Here is an 18573-nt window from a genome sequence, read left to right as displayed (position 1 = left end):
AACATTCTAACTTGACAGTTTGACTACAGTTTGAGAGCGACTGCTTAAGAATAATTTTCTGAGTAAGCACTGGAAATTAAGAATTTGATATAAGGATATTAAAAATAATATAATAATAAATAAAAATATTTCAACAAAGCATTAAAAACAAATATGCGTTCAATTTCACTATCGCATTTTCTATCGTAATGCACGAATTGCCTTATCGTGAGATTGAACTAAAGCTATATAATATGATAAACCTTTATCAGTACAATACGTTTGTTTTACACCAGCTGCAGAAGTAATAGCAACTAACAATTATTCTTTTTAAGAATAAATAAAGTTTGTGATATTTTTATAATATTGTAGTTATATAATAATTGTACCAACTTTTAATAACAAAGTTCCAAGCAGCAGCAAAAGTTTGGCAAGGAACCTCACGACTGACCAAACTATTTGTCAACTTTGACTTGGACTTGAAGAGCTATTAATTGGAGTACCACCACTGTAAGTGGCTCAGGTAAGTGAGCAGGTAATGTCGGTGCCACCAGTGCACCACTATACCACTGCACCACTGATAAGCCCCGACCGGCCACCGACCCACTCGTGCACATGGCGACATTCCTAGTACCAAGTGCTTATATGAAGGTATGTACTACATCGCTCATTCCCCAATGGAGGTGTCAGCTACGTCGATTCTACGATCTACAAATATTATTGGACCACGCTGTTTGTTTGACTGATTTAAAATCGGACTCTGTTTCAGACCGTTTTCCAGTTTGTTTTGACACCGGAGCGGCCAACCGAGCGGGAAATCGAGAGCTAGCGATTGAGGATGGTGAAGAATTCCCCACGGTAACTGACATTCGATATCGGAAAGCTAAATACAAATAGGTGACCTGCTCTAGATGTTTATCTACACAGAGAGAAAATCGTTAGCATGATGGTGTTAAATAAATAAATAGCTTTCTTCAGTATGTATACCTTAGGAAAGTAATAATACTATTTCATATACTATATTTGATTCATTTTAAATTTAACAAAGGGTTTTTCAAATGGTGCTAACACAAAAATTGTTTAAAGTATTCTGATATTTTACAGATATTTTTTTGAGTGCACGCTATACAGCACGGTTAAGGAAAATGATGGAGAACGTAGCAAGAAAATCGTGCGGCGTGGAAAGTGCCTGACTCCCCCCTTTCCCAATTCAAGCATATCCCCACCCAGAGCAGTGCGTAATCCGTTCGACTTAATAAGCCACGTTCCTGCTGGAGTATTTGATCTGGATTTGGAATCGGGAGGTGTTAAGTGGCTCCCCACCTGAATGCCGCACCGAAGCCACCAGACGAACGTCTCACTCGACTATGCAAATATTGACAGGGAACGCATTCGTATGCTTAATTTGACTCAATTTATTGTTGTTTGCTTTACTTTTTCCCAGCCGAGTCCTTAATTTCCGCCTTGTATTCTTTTTCTAACTGACTAATAAATCACAAAATCGGACAGCCAGTGACGAAGAAAGGGGACGAGCTGGGCGCCTAATTGCCGTGGTATTGATTTTTATACTCTCCTGACCTATGTGTGAACTTTGGAAGGGAGATGGCGCCAAAGAATATGATACACAAAAAACGATAGCCTTAACTGGGATTGATGACATGCTTAATTATTGCATCATTTAAAAAAGACTCGTAATGTTCAACAAAATGGTACTAAATACAATTTTCAATGTCAGATATTGAAATGTATCTCAGATAACCAAACTTAAATCTTGATATGTATTACCGTGTATCTAAGATGCTAGTCTATTTATTGTTTAAACTTATTAGTAGTTATAGTAGAGAATTTGAATTTGATTAAGCAAAATACCACAATAACATAACCAATATTCAACGTAAGTTCATTTGTAAAATTAACTTCACAGATACTTTTGGGCGAGAGAATCCCATGGATGCCTATAATTCACTGCAGCTTAAAATATTTAAAAACTTTTAGCACGCTAGCTGGCCACTAAGACTGCCGGAACCAAACATATCGCAGTGAAAACCACTTTCGCACCCCAAATCCCTGGCCTCATCCTCACGCCTTTTTTGGTCCACTTTAATGCCGTATATCATGTGGTGTAACCATGGCCAAGGACATTCGCCATATGCGAGCATGCATAAAAACGCAATAATAACAGTGTGTCCTCGCCACGCCACTCGGTCCCTCTTCGGGCGCCATTCCGAAATAGCAGAAATACTTTGGCCACCGCGGGTGCGAAACATTTTTTTGCACTTTTCCCTGCTGCTTTTTCCCGGGAAAAGCTGGGCGGCGAAAAAAAAGGACCGCGAGGAAGAGCAGCAAATTTTTTGACTGGCGGCGTTTTAGCCTGGCTTTTGGTGTGCGTGTCTCTGAAGCTTCCAACTCCAAAAACTCCCTCTTTTTTCCCCCTTATAAACGCGGTTCTATACCCATCGACTCCCCATTTTGACTCTTTCGTGCGTTTCGTCGAGCTCCAAAAGGAGGCAGCGGTCACAGGAGCGGGCAGGATTCGCTATCCGTCGTCATTGTCGGGTTAACAAACACACACACACACACGTAGACGCCAAAAAATACTTTGGCCATAATAACCATAACCGAATGGAAATCATCAAGGACGATTTGCATACCCTATCTGCTTTAAGAGGTCCTGTGTTCCAAATACAAAATATTTCAGCAAAAGGAAAACATTATGTTCAATTAAATTAGTTAGATGCTCTCGGCCAAATCAAGTTTAAAACAAATCAAGCTAAAACAAGCTTTTAATGACAACTGTACAAATATTTACAGGGTATCACAGCGGAATTCTTTTATGCTACTTTGGCGGACAATATGTAAAAAGTTTAACCAAAAACTACAGAATGGAGTTGCCAAAGCCGTGGAGAAAAAAGAGCCCGAGGATGAAGTGAAGAGCGGACGCTGGCAGCCTGGCGAACAGTTGTTGCTCCGTGGAGTCCTTGCTGTGCTCGCTCGTTCAGGATAACATCACCAAATGAGATTAGGAAGGACATTCGCGTATTTAACACAGGCGGACGCAACTGAAACTGCTACCAAGAGCGGAGCATCGTGGTAACTGGTAACTGGTTACCAGTAGGATATCCTGACTGCCTGTTAGCCCGTTCGGACTACATCCACGCGGGCAGGATGAGTTCTCCTCCTCCCACTGCTGCTGCTGGGGAGCCATTCTGTGGGTTTTTATTCGTTTTTCGTTTTTGGCCAAAATGTTCAACAGGGGAATTTTAAGGGGGGGGATGTGGAGCTGGGTTTGCTGGGTGGTGGTCAGACTGCTAATATTGTGTACCATGCTTAGCGCCTCTGTTGTCATTGCAGGAAGTTGCAACAGTTTGAGGCATTGTAATTGCTTTTTTGTTTGTCCCGGCGAGGCAAGGGGCTTTTTGGCCGTTCCCCGGACTATCTCGAATTGCAGCAAATTTTTAATTAGTTTTTTTGATTTTTTTCTTTGTCATTTTCGGGGCAATTTTTATGTTTCCACCGCCTGAGGTTCAGCAACTGACACCAGCCTTAAATTGGGTTTTCAAAGGATTTCTGGTTGGTTTGGGGGAGTCAGTCCGTGTGCTCAGACACATTTGCTAACGAGTTAAAGCGAAGATAAATCGAAAGTTATGGTCCTTGACAAATCGTTTGCTGTTCACTTTTGGGTGGCAGAGATGTTTTCTAAATTACGTCAATATATGTTTCGCGGTTTTTTGAGTGCTAAAATTTATAACACAGAGATTTTCAATTATCTCTAAGGTTGTGTTAAGCAATTTTGAATTTTAACATATTTACAAGGCATTAACGTTGCTGTTTTGCACTACAAAAGTTGGACAGCTCCAACATTTGCAATTAAATTAATTAAAATGCAATTTCTTACGGAAATCCAAAAGCTTATCCTTTGTATCTGCGTGCCTGAAAAAAAGGAACCCAACCGCACAGTACAGACCAAAAACAGCTGCTCAAAGTTTTACCCCAAACCTCAAAATAAACAAAAACAGAGCACGTATAATTAAATACGCTTTGAGTATTCTATTGCGGGGAAGTTCAAACAGGGAATCTTCCATCTGGGCGTCCATGGTGGAAACTTCATTGCAATTATGAAATTTTAGACATTTTGATGTACTGCAGCATGTAAAGCTCACCCTGCGTTCCATCCTTTGTTGTCCAAAAAAAAAAAATGATGGCCAACAAAGTTGTGTTTGGCCAGGAAAACATGAGACGAGTGTCGACGATATGGGAATACCACGTATAGCATTCTACAAAAAAAAAAAAAGTTATTGCTACCAGACGGGTGGCTTTTTGGTGGGTGGAAATCAAATTGCGCATTTGATTATGAAATCAGATACTTTTTTGGGCATGCAGTTTTCGCTGGCGAAATTTCTATTAATTTTAGTTGGTAATTGCTTTGCGTTGTTTGGGGGAACTTCATAGAAAACCCATATTCAATTACACACCTCTTAAACTTTTTTTAAAGATAGTTCTTATCTAAAAATTGCCATAGAACTCAATGGAATGGATATAAATTCACTTTTATTTGCAACAGTAATTGAAAGTACATTTACCCACCGAATTGAGCAGCTGAACATTGGATGAATTGTGCTGCTCCAGGTAAGAACCACATAACATCAATTATAAATGCACTCGATAAATTATTTCCAAGTATTAACTTGGCTTTCAGGCACTTCAACGGCAGTTGGCCATGTGGATGGGAATTTATACTGCAGCATAAGTACCTTTCATGGCTAGATGTGTATTTACAAAAATTATTTTCAGTTTACTTTAGTTTGCAGCTAGTTTGCCAAGGAAAACTAAACCTAAGAATGCTCCTCTTTCTTCTTCGACTTGAACTCTGTTTTTCATTTTCCTTCCAGCATGAGTGTGTGTGTGTGTGTGAGTGTGTTTAGGTGAGCTTAAAATGGCCACATAGTGCACGTGCTTGTGCACTGGTGTTGGTGTTAAGCACTTCCGCTTGGCTGCTCGACTGCTCACCTGACATGCGTTCCCCACTTCGATGGCTACGCCGTGGGGGGGGGGGGGGGGGGGGTAGGGTTGAAGGGGAAAAACCTCTGTGGCTTCGACCCGCACTTGCAACTCTTGGCTTCTGACAGATCCCCATTTTCCACTGCGAGCGACTCCCACGTGCTGGTTTGATTTTTCATTAAGTTTTCAGGAGGAGCTAGCTGCAGCGTAAGTCACCTCTTTGTTGGTTTTCTTTTCACCGGGCATCGTTAGTAAAAATTATTTTCAATTAGCCAGCTACACAACTTGCTGAGCAGGGAAATGGATGGGCCACAGTTTACGGTTTCCTTATTTCGATTCCCGAACTCGCTGCCACTTTCCTTATTGGCTTAAAAAATGCAAGGGAATCGGGCACAGATGCGGATAAAAATGGTGCACCATGCTAAGATTCAATTTACACATATGACAGCTGGCTATTGCGGAACAGATATTGATTTAAAAGCATATTTTTACGTGTTCAGCATAAAAAAAGGGGATATAAAATAAAGTAGTGAAGTTCTATAACTATGCACACTTGCATATGAATTTTAATTCAGTATTAAACTGATGAATTATTTAATATTATTCAATAGTCTGAATCGTTTAATATGTTTGCCAATAGTTGACAGATAAATTAATAATAAATAAATAACAAATACAATTTTCAAAATGATTTATTTATAAAATTTTAAGTTTGTGCATAAAATACTATAAAAACTAAGATAGTTTAGAATGAGCTACAAGCAATACAGCAATTAAATAGGCAAATAAGTAGTTGCATATTAAATTTGTGTACAAAGTCATTGGGCAAAGTTAATGGTAATTGAAGTAGTTGGTGGTTACTTAATCCTACTGAGCTTGAAAAGTTTCCTGAATTTCAAAACTCATACCCCCAAAAGTAGACAACACTTGTGGCCTTTGCCGTTGTTGCAGCTGACAAGCCAAAGAATTTGGGGCTATTTCTCGGCTAGTTCTAGTCGTTGGTAGTTTCCTCCCGCCCGAAAAACAATGGCAAAACAATGAGTTGGGCGGTGCCACGCCCCCCTCTCCAGCCACAACAGCTGGTGCTTGACCTAAGCCTGGCCAGAAATGGAAAAGAAAGCCAAACACTCAAAGTTTACCCCTTTGTAGCCCATTCAAATGCAAATCGGTGCGCAAATCTTCAAATGACTTCGATTGGTTTTCTGGCCTCGGCTTTTGTTTCTGCCGGCAAACTGTGCCACGCCGACAGGTGCTGGACAAAGGACCTGCTGTCTTTGGGCACTTCTAATCGGGCACCATGGACAAACATGTGGATGCATTAAACAATGGTTGCCACACAATTTTAACGAGTTTCACCAAAAACCAAATTGACAATTTAATTTGCTGCCGAGCGTTGTTTTCAGTGGCACCGCACCCCTTTCCCAATATCTTGCTCTGTTTTTGAAACTTTATGAGGCCAAGTCCCATTTGCATTTCTGTGAGAACTCGATTTCCGCTCGGTCAAGTGACATGATTGATACTCCGGGCGCCAGGCGTCTGAATGATTCCAGGGGATCGGGATTGAGAGTGGTAGTGGGAATGAGTATGTCCTTGCCTCGCCCGTTGTCTGCGGGCGTAAAAACAACACCCCGGGTCTGTGACATCTCCGGTCATGTCCAGCAGTTGGTGGCGACACACGGGCGGAGTCCGCAGACGGACATGCCCATGGAGACGGGACATGCCAAGCAGCCGGGCACGAAGAACAATGCAACGAACGGGCAAGGGAAGCGGCGCATCACATCAAGTAGCCGACACGTTGCAGCTTACAAAGTTGTGTAAAAGGATTTTCGTTCCTCACTACGCTGACTATCAGAAACTCAAGCTGTTCGTAAGCTCACTGGTTGGGTCTTCTATAGCGGGAATTTTTGAAATTAAACTTTAGATTGGGGGGTTAAGATAATAATGGGACTCTAGACGAGTAATGATGCTTAGAAAACAGACCGAAATTCTAGATTCTTGAGCAAAACTCTATACAAATCAACTCTCCTACAATTACTGTTCATAATATTTTATAGGTACTGATCAATTTGATTCCAGGGTAAAGATCCATTGAGTTCACACAGCCAACTCAGATTTGATTTGGTTTGATTTTCGCTTTAAAATGATTTCTAGCATAAACCTCATTGCTGTGCAATCAGCCCGAAATTCTACACATACTACTTCTGTGAGCATTTTATTCGGCCTTTATTTTAGAAATTGAAACTAGTGGCTGTCCGTCCTGTGGGTCGGCATATCGAATGCTTTTGTTTGTTCTACTGGTTTCGGACTCAGACAGCAAACAATTAAGTTTGCATCTATGGAGTGACACTTTTATTTTCTTGTGGTTTGCAGGCACACCCCAAAAAAGGACTCACATATATGCACACACACACACACACATACACACATGCACGGTGTCAGTGGCAATTTCGGGTTTTTTGGCAAACTGCACGGAGTCCTGGAGGGGACTTCCCCCACTTCGAAGTGTCAGATGCAATGGAGTTTTAAATAAAATGTACTTGCAATAAATTTGCAGCAGCTCTATAGAAATATATTATCAGCATATGCTGGCAGCTACTGTTTTTTTGTTTTTTTTGTTTTTTTTTTTTTTGGCACGCCACAAGCCTCTTGTCCGATTTAAATATTTAATCTGATTTCATGTTTCAGTGCGTTTCATGGTAATTTACAATAAGTCTGCTGTTGAGTGAGTCAGTGCGCAAAGAAAGCAACAAAATTTCAAATGTATTTACAACAGCTTTTGCATTCGGAATATTTATGCATTCAAGTGACGTTCTGCACTTTAATTGGGCCCACAATAATTATTTTAAGGAATCACTTGGTCGACGTTTAAGCCAACTTGGAAGTTATGCCCAAGTAATTTTGGCCTTAATAACTGTGGTGTTTAAAGCTTCTTAAAGATGCTAGAGTTTCTACGCAACAAAGCTAGCAATTCAATGTAACAACTCAAATTGATTTGATTTTAATTAAATAATGCAAACCATAATGATAATTATTGGTGATTAAGCCACTTATTTATTGCCTATCATATAGTACGTGGATATATATATATATATACAATTTGCTACATTGAGCATTTAAAATCCATATTTTTAAGATTTAAGTAGGCAGTATACATAAAAAGCATTACTAGCTATAAAAGGAGTGCAATTAGTTAACTAAAACATTCTGAGGTACTCTTAAAAACCAATTAATTTAAACATTTAGATAACACAGAAAAGGATGGCCTTAATTTTTGGATTGATTTAATATTAAATATAGTACTCCTACACTTCGCCATTGTCAACTTTTCGCATTAGTTCTATCATGCGATCGTTGAGAACGGTTTTCACATCATTTCCCCAAATGAAGTTGATGTGGTTGTACAAAGGATCGGGAAACATGTAATCGAGCACTACATTTGGCAGGATATCACGTAATCGAACCACATCCTTGTCGGATGTTAGACGATCGTTTCTACTGTAGTACAATGCCACTTTGCAGTCGACATTAGTGAGTTTGTACTGTGGCGGAGTGTCGACGCCGTGGTTTCTTCGATTCTCCCAGGTGCTGTAGTAATTGTACTTGAAAAACCCACCGCTGTGGATCTGCTGGCCATAGTGCTCCAGAGACTTAACCGATGATCCGGAGGATGCATGTCCCGTGAAGAGCGGAAGAAGGCTGGAGTTGAATTGTGCGTAGTCCACGCCCATGGCTTCCATCAGGAAATAGGTGCAGGTATTCTGGAAGACGAAGCTGCAGATCTTATGTATCAGGCTTCGCCACACTTCGTTCTCCGGCGGAAATTCGTATATTCCAAACGATCTGGCAATAAACTGAAAATCAAATAGTGTTAGTTGATTGATATTGATTGATAATATTTATTAATATTTACTCACCACTAATGGTCTCAAATACTTCACAAAAGTGAGTATAATCGGTGAATCGATGTAGTCCCAAAAGACAACCGGAGCCAGAGCCTGCATAAGTTTGATCTTTTTCATATAGGCCGATCTCTCACTGCCCATCACAAAGAAGGATGTAGTTCCCTGTGAGTGGCCCACATAGTGGATCTGTTCGAAGTCCTTGCTCCTTGCAAGAACGTAATCAATGGCCGCCGGAAGATCGTACACTCCGAGCTCATGGAAGGAGAAGTCCCAGAACTGCGGCTGGTATCGATGATATCGCTTGTGCTTCCGGGAATACCTATTTCCCCGCGTGTTTAGCAACCAAACATCGTATCCCATATCGCTAAGCAGGAAGCCCAAGGATCTTTCGGGACCCAGTATCACATATGCCACCGAGCTGTCCAGCAGGCCATGTACCAATAACACGGGTTGTCCTCCGGGCTTGGGAATCCGATGAGCCGTAAGGACGAAGCCATCCTTGGCCTGGATCTTATGCGTTTCAGCAGGATAACCATACTTCTTGATCAAATCCGGCTGGGTGAGTATTCTCAAATATATATTTTGAATTATATATAATTATTGTGTGCCATTACCGTGATCAGATTGGCATCCTCCAATATAGTTTTGTCGACCTTAATCAAATCGCCGGAAGCGGTATCACAGAAAATGAAAAGGCTAATCAAAATGCCATAGCAGTAGTTTAAATGACAGCTTTTAAGCATTTTGCCTCCTAAAACTTAACTTCGATCTCAGCAATTTGCCACATGCACTTTGAAATGCGGGAATTAATTTAAGCCAACAAAATTGGCCAATCAATTACTTTGCGCTCGGATCTGATTGTGTTAATAGTGCATTTGGAAAATTGTTTTAAGTTGCATTTAATCGACGTGAGAAAGGTTTTTTTGATGCTTCCATTTTTCAGGCATTTTAGTTTAGTTTCTCAGATTTAGTTAAGTTGTATTGCACAGTAACTTAAAATTTCTTTCTTCTGTATTACATTTTATTGCAGTTTATTATATATCTTTTATTATCACAGGTACCTTTATTCTAATTTATTTGATGCACAAGCGAGTTTTAAGTTGGCAGTCTTTTTTGTTTATTAGCATTTTAAAGAAACGTACACATTTATTTATAATTAAATTTTATCATAGATGTTATCAATTATTCTGTATAAAAATTATGTACTTTGGAATTAATTGTTTTATTTTTCCATAGTTCCGTTTCTATCCTAAACATATCGATTTATATCCTTAAAAAGTCCATTTGATATATAATTCTGTATTTTTTCCAATTATTTCTATCCTGCCTTGATTAACTTCCTGCAATTAATTGGCAGTCGTTTAGCTTTTAGAATTAGAACCACTCCCGTTGCGCGATCAATTGCCACTGAGCAATGGAATTTAGTCGTGTGCCATTTTTGATCGAAGCGGCTAATTTAAGTTGGCGATGCTAGTTAGTCGCCCCCTCCTTGACCCGATTAGATCTCACGTGAATCAGGGCAATCAATATGCATAAAATAGCAATCTCTCATTGTTTCGAATATATTAAACGAGTTTTCCCAGCACGGTGTGTGTGTGTGTGTGTGTGTGTGTGGAAATGGAAGTGGATATAACAACAGCTTGACAGTTGGATAAGGTCGTGTAAAATTGATGTGAAAGCTGAATAGAGCGCATTGGTAAACTGATAAATCACATATAATTGTTAACAGTCATAGAATTTGAAGCTAATAAAGTTTGAACGAAACCGGTTTCCAAGCGAAAATAATTATTTAGCTAACACGCTCCTAAATTATGCGATTAAGGCAGTTCAAATAAATAAATGTGAGGCTATTAAATTAAATCCAATGGAAGTGACTTTATAGCCGATAACTATTTTTATTATTCAACCGGGTAAAGAAATTGTGAATAAAAAAAATTATTGAATATATAATAAATTTTATGCAAATACGTTTATTGAATATATTTGTTATAATCATATCGGTATAACTTGTTGTCTTCTGCAACTGCTGATAAACATTCTTTATAAATAAAATGAGTAAATACTGTTTAGATACAAAGACGAATGCTTTTATTTGATAGTTTTTGTAAAATTCCTTTCATTTACATTTGAAAACATTGATTAGAATCGATTTACAAATACAGTTGTGATACTATCGCCATCATTGTAGGAGGAGTATGGAACAACTGATTGCATAACTCCAAGCATTCGATTCCACAGAATTCTCTTTGCATCTCTGCCCCAGACCAGATCGAAGTGGTTAAAGTTTTCATTCGGAACGAGATACTTTTCCACCACATTGGGCAACCTGTTGAAAAGCATGTCCACATCTTCCGGCGGAGCTATCCAATCGTTTTTGGCATAATAGATTGCCACCTTGGCCTTGACTTTCTCCAGTTCATAAGGCGGTGGGGACAGGCTGCCATAATGCAGGAAGTTCAACAGTCCGTAGTCAAACTGCTGGAATTTCCCAGAGTTCCTCAGCTGGCCGTAGTGGTGCATCTGCCTGATGGATGCACCGGCCGGAGTGTGACCCACTACGATCGGCAACATCGTTTGGTTCACTTGCTGGCCATTGAAACCGAAAAGAATAAAGAAGAGACTCTGACAGACACTGCTGGAAATGATATCCCGGCAGGCATAACGCTTGAACTGATCAATCACACTGTTGCTGGGCAGGAACTCATTGTAGCCAGCCGCGCTTAGGAAGGACTAAAACCAGATATTAGTTAAAATGTATAAAAGTGTAAACAAATCTTAAACGTACGGCAACTGCAGTATCCTGAGAGGCCAACAAATTCACAATGGGACTACGGCAATGGGACAGGAAGGCCACTGGAGCCAATGCCTGCATCATAACGATCTTTTCCATGTACTCTGGTCTTTCGCTGGCCAAAATCCAGAAGATAGTTGATCCCTGGGAGTGACCAATGTAGTGCAACTGACCGAATCCAGATTGCATCAGTATGTAATCAATGATGGCAGGCAGATCGAAAATGCCCATCTCATGGAACGAAAAGTTCCAGAAATCGGAGTCTTCGGCGGAGTAACGAACATGGCGTTTCGTATAGGTATTACCCCGCACATTGGCCATCCAGACGTCGTAGCCCTGCTCGTACAACATGTATCCTTTGGAAGAAAATCATTCTGAGTGCACTTAAAAAACGAATGAAATTCGATTGTACCTAAGGAACTGGAAGGACCCATCATCACCCAGGTATCGGAACTGTCCATTAGTCCGTGGACCAGCAGCACAGGCAGGGCTCCAGGACGTGCGATCCTGAAGAGTCCCAATAAGTAGCCATCGTCACTCTGCACTGTGTAATTCTCCGCCGGGTATCCATATTTGGAAATCAATTGTATCTGCAAAAACAGGAGAAACAAACACGGCTTAATATAACTATTCGCTAGAGATTTGCCCTTAAATACTTTGAGTGTACGTAGTATTGAGTGTACGTAGTATTTAGAATACATGAGATTATAAAACTATGACCAATCAGCGAGTAATCCGACCTTTATAGTAAGAGCTATAACCTAGAAAGCTATATATGTACTTACACTCACACAAATTGTGTCTATATCTACAGATGTTTTATAAGTCGAAATATAATGCACTATATTAATCTAGATTTTTAGATCTGGATAAACTTCCTATGCTTTATTCCAAATGTTACTAATCGTTGGAACCCGAATGATTTTTGAACTTACCGTATTCAAGTGTGCATCTTCTAAAACTGATGAAGGTATAGCCAGTTGAAAAGGATTGAAAAATGCATTGGCTTCCAGCTGGAATAGGCCCAAAAAGAAGGTCCATATAAGAAATTTCGAAGACGATGATAGAGACATCTGACTTTATTAGAGACAAACTTTACTAATCCGATGTATACAAGTTCCAAGTGGAAACTGAAGCAAGTAAAATTTTGGGATACTAAAAAAGATTGTACGTAGGCAATAAAAGTGCAACACTTTAACCTATGAATAAAATTTACATTTACCGCTTGGGTCTCAACTTAAATACTTTCGGAAATAAATATCATTCATGTAACTTAAGCAAAAAGTTTGTTGCTTAGCAAAATCGAATTAAAAGATATATACTAATTTTCATATCAAAAAATAGGAATAGAAAAGATGGGAATTAATATTAAAAATGTATTAATTGTAAGTTGTTTTTATTGGCTTTTATCGTTGTAAAATTGTTGTAAATCGTCTTAGTTTCTACTAAACAATAAATACCTAACTAATAATAATATACTGTGAATAACTAAATTATAACCATAGTTCTATTCCCCTTTAGATAATTGAATTCTCATGATTTCGCATTATTTCCAGCATTCGATCCCACAAAAGTTCCCGGGCATCGATGCCCCAAATGAAATCCAAGTGGTTGAACTCCTTGTCGTCCACCAGATATTTCTCCACGACATTGGGCAGCTTGCGGTTCAGCATTTCCACATCCTCCGGCGGAGCCAGCCAATCGTTTTGGCCATAATATAGTGCCACCTTGGCCCGAACATTCTCCAGGTGGTAGGATGGCGGGTCAATGGTTCCGTAGATCCAGTGGTTTCTGAGCCATCCGTGATCATACTGCCGGAAACCGCCAGATCTGTTGAGCTGTCCAAAATGCTGCATCTGCTTGGTGGAGGCTCCGGCCGGAGAATGACCCACGATTACCGGCAGCATAGTCTCGTTCAGCTGGAGCTTGTCGAATCCGGTGGTCAGGAAGATGACGTTTGAACAAATCTCTTTCGTAATAGTGGTCTCGTCGCAGATGATCCGGTTGAACATGCTGATGAACTCATTCTTAGGCAAAAACTCGTGAACGCCAATCAGCTTGAGGACCAACTAAAATATTAAAATAATATAAGTTAACATGAACAAATTGAATGAGAAGAGAAGGAGAAAGATGTTTTGCACTGGATCGTGTTTATAATAAACAATGATTAAATTTACATTAAATTTGGATGTATTCCACTGCAAAAACGCTCTTTGAAAGGATGGGATAATTAGGATGGGGTAACTTACGCTCACCGATAGATGCCACTCGGCCAGGAAGTTGACCACCGGACTGCGGCAGTGCTTGAGGAATGCCACCGGTGCCAATCCCTGCATCAGAATGATCTTGTCCATATACTCGGGCTTCTCGCTGGCCATGATCCAGAACACAACGGTTCCCTGGGAGTGACCAATGTAGTGCAATTGGCTTACGCCCGTGGAATTGAGGATGTAGTCCATTGTGGCGGGTATATCATGCTTTCCCATCTCGTGGAATGTAAAGTCCCAGAACTTGGCATGGTGGGTGCTATACTTAACATGCTTTCTCGAGTACGTATTGCCACGAACATTGGCCATCCAGACATCGTACCCCTGATCGTAGAGCAGGTAACCTTTGGAACAGAGCAACGCAATCAGCATGGGACATTTGGAGATAGCCTATGATCTTACCAAGTCCCTTGTTCGGTCCCATCATCACCCAAGTGGCTGAGCTATCCAGTAGTCCGTGCACCAGAAGCACTGGCGTTGCTCCCGGTCTAGCGATCCTGTGCAAGGTGAGGATGTATCCATCATCCGTCTCCAAGGTGTGATTCTCCGCCGGGTAGCCGTACTTTTTTATCAGACTGTACTGCAGAAGGGAAAAGAGACGAGGTTATTACAATTGTACTAAGAACAACAAATTTTCTAAGTGTAAGTTTCTATCAGCGTAATCGTTAATTTAACGATTAAATTGATATGTCAATTTTCAATAATGTAATTACTTTTCTTAATTATTAGGGAGAGGTACGAAAATCAAAAAGCTTCCTATACAAACGTAATATCGTAAAAATAAAGCGATGACAACATCTGACTAACTTTTAAACGTATACATTAACACATTTTAGCAGCAAATATGTACTATTACTACTAGATCTTTTATTGGCGTTAACTTTTTCCGACTATGGGTATTAACTTACGGTATTCAAGTGTGAATCCTCCTGAATATTGGGATCCACATCGTTCTCCAACCGCACATTGCTATCCACCGCCACGGATCTTCCCAAAAAAGTTGGTGTTTTGAAGTTAACATTAAAGAGGGTTATATCTCCGAGTGATAATGATATACCCTCGACGATGCCCGACTGCAGGAGGCACAAACTAAGCGCTACAATTAGCAATTTCACCGACATTATTTCACCGATTTTACGACTAATCTCAGCGGTTACACTCGTACTACTATTATAATACAATAGATATATGGGATCTATGGCTCGGCGGATGCGATCGGTGCGAGGCACAATTGTTGACTGATGGCAGTCCCGATTGACGGCAACAAAGAAACCTTCTGTGAACGCGAGAAATTCGACACTTGCCCACACGACATATGTATTTTCGAAATAATCAGCACTTCTCGTACAATACTTTCGAGGGAATTGAATCACTGGGGCACAGTGTTATAGCTACATTCAACCCACCGATAACCTGACTGCCTTCGTCACTGGCCAATCGATGATAAGCCGTGGGTCCGGCTCGCAATGGTCTTGACTTTGGAATCACTTACGCACGAGATGTCAAAGCCGCCGGCCCCCAGCGGCAACTGAAGAAGATGTTTTGTCGTTATACCGATTTTGATTTCGATTTTGATTCCACACAACCCAAGGGGATCCACCTTGGCAACATTCGCTCGGCGGGTAAACAAACAATTCAACATGTTGCCAGGCCAATTGATTCGCCCAACTTAACTCTCCGCATGAAAAAAAAAAATAATAACAACTGGTTGTTGCTCTGCTCAGCCGGAAAGAGAAAAAATGTGAAATATTATTAATTACAACCACGCGTTGTGAAAACTGTGATTCATTGCTGGCTCATTTTCCAGATGCATGCAAATCAACTAAAACTATGTAGTATCATTTTCTGACCTCAAGTTGTAATCTTCAAAACATAAATTCTGTGAAGATTAGCACGGATTTTGAACTAATCAGGCAAAGTCCATTCCCGAGACTATAAATAAATACCACCAATTAAACTATTCATCTAGCTTAGCAGACCTTTGAATACTTTACTTGAGTTGGAAAATTCATTACCACTTTCCTTGATCTCCAGCATTCTTAATTTTTTTTGATTTCATTAGTATTATATTAGTTTATTAAATTAACCTGTACATCAAGTAAATCTTTATTGTAAATTAAGATTTCAAGCCTGAACTAGAACTAATAAATAAATGTTTTAATGGGCATGTTATTAATGGGTCACTCGTCAAATTAGTTTATGTCTCCTTTAGCTTAAATTAAAAACGTAAGTGCTTTTGCGTAAATCAAATTAAATTTATTGCAGAATTTGTTTCTTCGTAATGGATTTAAAATCAAGCGGATTAAGTGATTTCTAATGAAGGTCTTTCGCCGTAATTGCAAAATAAGTTTAAGCAACAGAACTGTCTTCAAATAAGCATGCTGCCTTAATAAATAAATCAAAATTAATTTAACAAATAGCCAAAAAATCTACTTTTATATCTTAAAAAAGCTTGCACATTATTCATGAGATTGTAAATATAAACAATCAATATCAAATCTTATTTTTTGTGGGTTAAAATAGTTGAATCTTGTTAGTTGAATATAAAAGTCCACACTTTGAAAATTTCGATGAGCTTCTTTAAATTATAAATATTTAAATTAGCACGGCAGCTAGTTAAATTATTCAAATTAGTGCACACTTTTTCGAAAATATTATACCTTTTGTGCTTTGAATTTTTCATACTTGTCGTTCAATAATAACCTTCCTCATAGTGAACCCAAAGTTTTTGGTCAACAAGTTGCTCATACGCAAACTGCTGGCAAAAAAAAAATACAGACGATTACTTATTAATTATTTACCGATCAAAGTGCAATCAACGACGCCAGACGGGTGAATATGAGTGTTATTTTTGCTATTTATACACATTCATAAATTTTATCGCACTTTTGCTGAGGGCGTGGCAAGGGCACGATAACCACCGAATCCAAATCGGACACACGAATTGAAATTAATTTTGGAAATTTCGTATTTGCTAGAGGTAAACACAAATGCTGTGATAGAGATGAATTGGTCGAAAATATGGAATATAGGCTGTCCGCTTATCTCGCTGACCATTTGTGGGAGTTGAGTTAAGTAGAGCCGAGTGTTATTCAATTACTAAGTGTAGCTCATTCTGCATTTAACGAGCAAATAAACACGCACTCGCACACAGTGGCAGTATTACATGCACTCGCAGAAAATTGTCTTAATTTATTTGTATATTTTGGTAAATAACGAAATACAAAACGAAACTAAATGATTCATAATTACAAACTTATATTGAAATATTTTCAATATTTACATAAAAGTAACCATAACTATTCTTACCTTTTTGCTTTGATTTTTCTCAGTGTACATACGCAGATACAGCTACATTTTGCGGCGACAGCTACGCACTTACTTGCTATGCAAATCAGAGCGAACAATGCGCAGTTCATTAAATGGACTGCTGAGCATAAATGTATAAATTTATGCATGTTATTATCGCCCCCATCCCGCCCTTTGAACTCACCAACAATCGGACATTTGCAATGTCAGCTACAAACTGCATTATCATATGAAAAGCTATTTTCGACTCAAAACTCGTTTTGTTTCGGCAACATTTCGCAGCTGGCAACATGCTGCCATCACTAATCGAGAAATTGACCAATTCAGTGACTTTTAAAGTCAAGTTTCAAATTATCCACTGTACGATTCAAATTTTCTGGTTGCAAATATTGAAATTCCCCTGCGAAGCCCTCAAATTCGTGGTATTTTTGGGCACATTAATTTTCCGCTTGGGCATTTGAATTACTCACCACAAGCCGCAAACGATTTTCACTGCCACAAACTGACACCGATTGACTTAAAAAGTTACAGTCAAACTTTTATTAGTTCCCAAAGAGGAGGGCACAAAAGTTGGCATAGAAACTGAGAGAATCAATTGAAATCCAATCACAAATATTATTCAAAAACTATGTGAACATGAGACAGCAGAAATAGTAAGTGCAGATAATGTCTATCTAAATATTTGTGAAAAACCTAATGCGATAAGAGAATAAATGTTTCATTAAATGGGTCAGGAATTAAGTTTGCTTATTTGCAAGCAACATCGTAGAAAATATATAATAAATAGATTATAAAGAGTTTACATTTGTTAATTACGATTTATAAGAATCGAATCTTAAATTACTTAAATGTTTTCTTAGCAAATACTTAAGTGGTTCTTAAAAATGCCATTTCTTGGGCGTAAATTGTATTAATAGGACTTTTACTTTGCCAGTGGCAACAAGTTGAATTCCTTTGCCAAAATGCTAAATACTTTAACTTCAAAAGAGCCCCCTGAAGTACCAGAAAAGCACACACAAGAAATCTGTTGAATCATTGAAACTGCGACCTACTAAACACTTCGCATCGAAAGGGAGCGAAATCAATGTGCAAATCTCATAGGATGCGGGTGTTTTGGGATCCCTGGAAATGGGGGAGGGAAATGGGTACGAAGGATATGATGGGGAATTCCCTCGTCAGAAGACAAATTTCGCAAATGCCCGAGTGCCAGGCTGAGCCTGTGTAAGTGCTCAGTGTGTCAATGTGGCAAATGTATCTGTATCTTTTTGTATCTGCACCTTAGTGCTAACCCTCCGAAACACGTACGCAGTTCGTAGTACTCAGCTCG

At 39.3% G+C, this 18573-nt stretch overlaps 3 protein-coding genes and 1 long non-coding RNA gene across 6 annotated transcripts; 1 reads left to right on the top strand and 3 right to left on the bottom strand.

Moving 5' to 3' along the window:
* Window positions 1-1072: 1072 nt before the first annotated feature.
* On the top strand, window positions 1073-1735 carry lncRNA:CR44618 (long non-coding RNA:CR44618). Its single transcript, NR_124178.1, has one exon. It is a non-coding gene; the product is annotated as a long non-coding RNA:CR44618 (long non-coding RNA).
* Window positions 1736-8007: 6272 nt separating this feature from the next.
* CG18302 (uncharacterized protein) lies at window positions 8008-10273 on the bottom strand. The gene is made up of 3 exons (NM_135576.3): window positions 9494-10273; window positions 8892-9434; window positions 8008-8828 (listed from the first exon to the last, which is right to left on the bottom strand). The coding sequence occupies exons 1-3, from the start codon at window positions 9620-9622 to the stop codon at window positions 8280-8282; spliced, it is 1221 nt and encodes a 406-aa protein (NP_609420.1). The 5' UTR covers window positions 9623-10273; the 3' UTR covers window positions 8008-8279.
* A 674-nt stretch (window positions 10274-10947) lies between these two features.
* CG18301 (uncharacterized protein) lies at window positions 10948-12774 on the bottom strand. Its single transcript, NM_135575.2, has 4 exons — window positions 12606-12774; window positions 12083-12260; window positions 11665-12026; window positions 10948-11609 (listed from the first exon to the last, which is right to left on the bottom strand). Exons 1-4 carry the CDS (start codon window positions 12741-12743, stop codon window positions 11019-11021), a joined length of 1269 nt encoding a protein of 422 aa, NP_609419.1. The 5' UTR covers window positions 12744-12774; the 3' UTR covers window positions 10948-11018.
* A 42-nt stretch (window positions 12775-12816) lies between these two features.
* Window positions 12817-17023, bottom strand: Lip4 (Lipase 4). Of its 3 annotated transcripts, NM_001273427.1 has the most exons (5): window positions 16739-17023; window positions 14846-15033; window positions 14340-14517; window positions 13920-14281; window positions 12817-13739 (listed from the first exon to the last, which is right to left on the bottom strand). In NM_001273427.1, exons 1-5 carry the CDS (start codon window positions 16803-16805, stop codon window positions 13188-13190), a joined length of 1347 nt encoding a protein of 448 aa, NP_001260356.1. In that variant the 5' UTR covers window positions 16806-17023; the 3' UTR covers window positions 12817-13187. The 3 variants fall into 3 exon arrangements, with proteins under 3 accessions (NP_001260356.1, NP_001188785.1, NP_609418.1); NM_001201856.2 differs by lacking the exon at window positions 16739-17023 and having other exon boundaries at window positions 13035-13739; window positions 13926-14281; window positions 14846-15467; NM_135574.4 differs by lacking the exon at window positions 16739-17023 and having other exon boundaries at window positions 13035-13739; window positions 14846-15180.
* Between the last annotated feature and the right edge of the window lie 1550 nt (window positions 17024-18573).

Source organism: Drosophila melanogaster, chromosome 2L (genome assembly GCF_000001215.4).
Source record: "Drosophila melanogaster chromosome 2L".
NCBI lineage: Eukaryota > Metazoa > Arthropoda > Insecta > Diptera > Drosophilidae > Drosophila > Drosophila melanogaster.
Note: the sequence above shows the minus strand (reverse complement) of the source record. Positions and strands in the feature narration are given on the sequence as shown.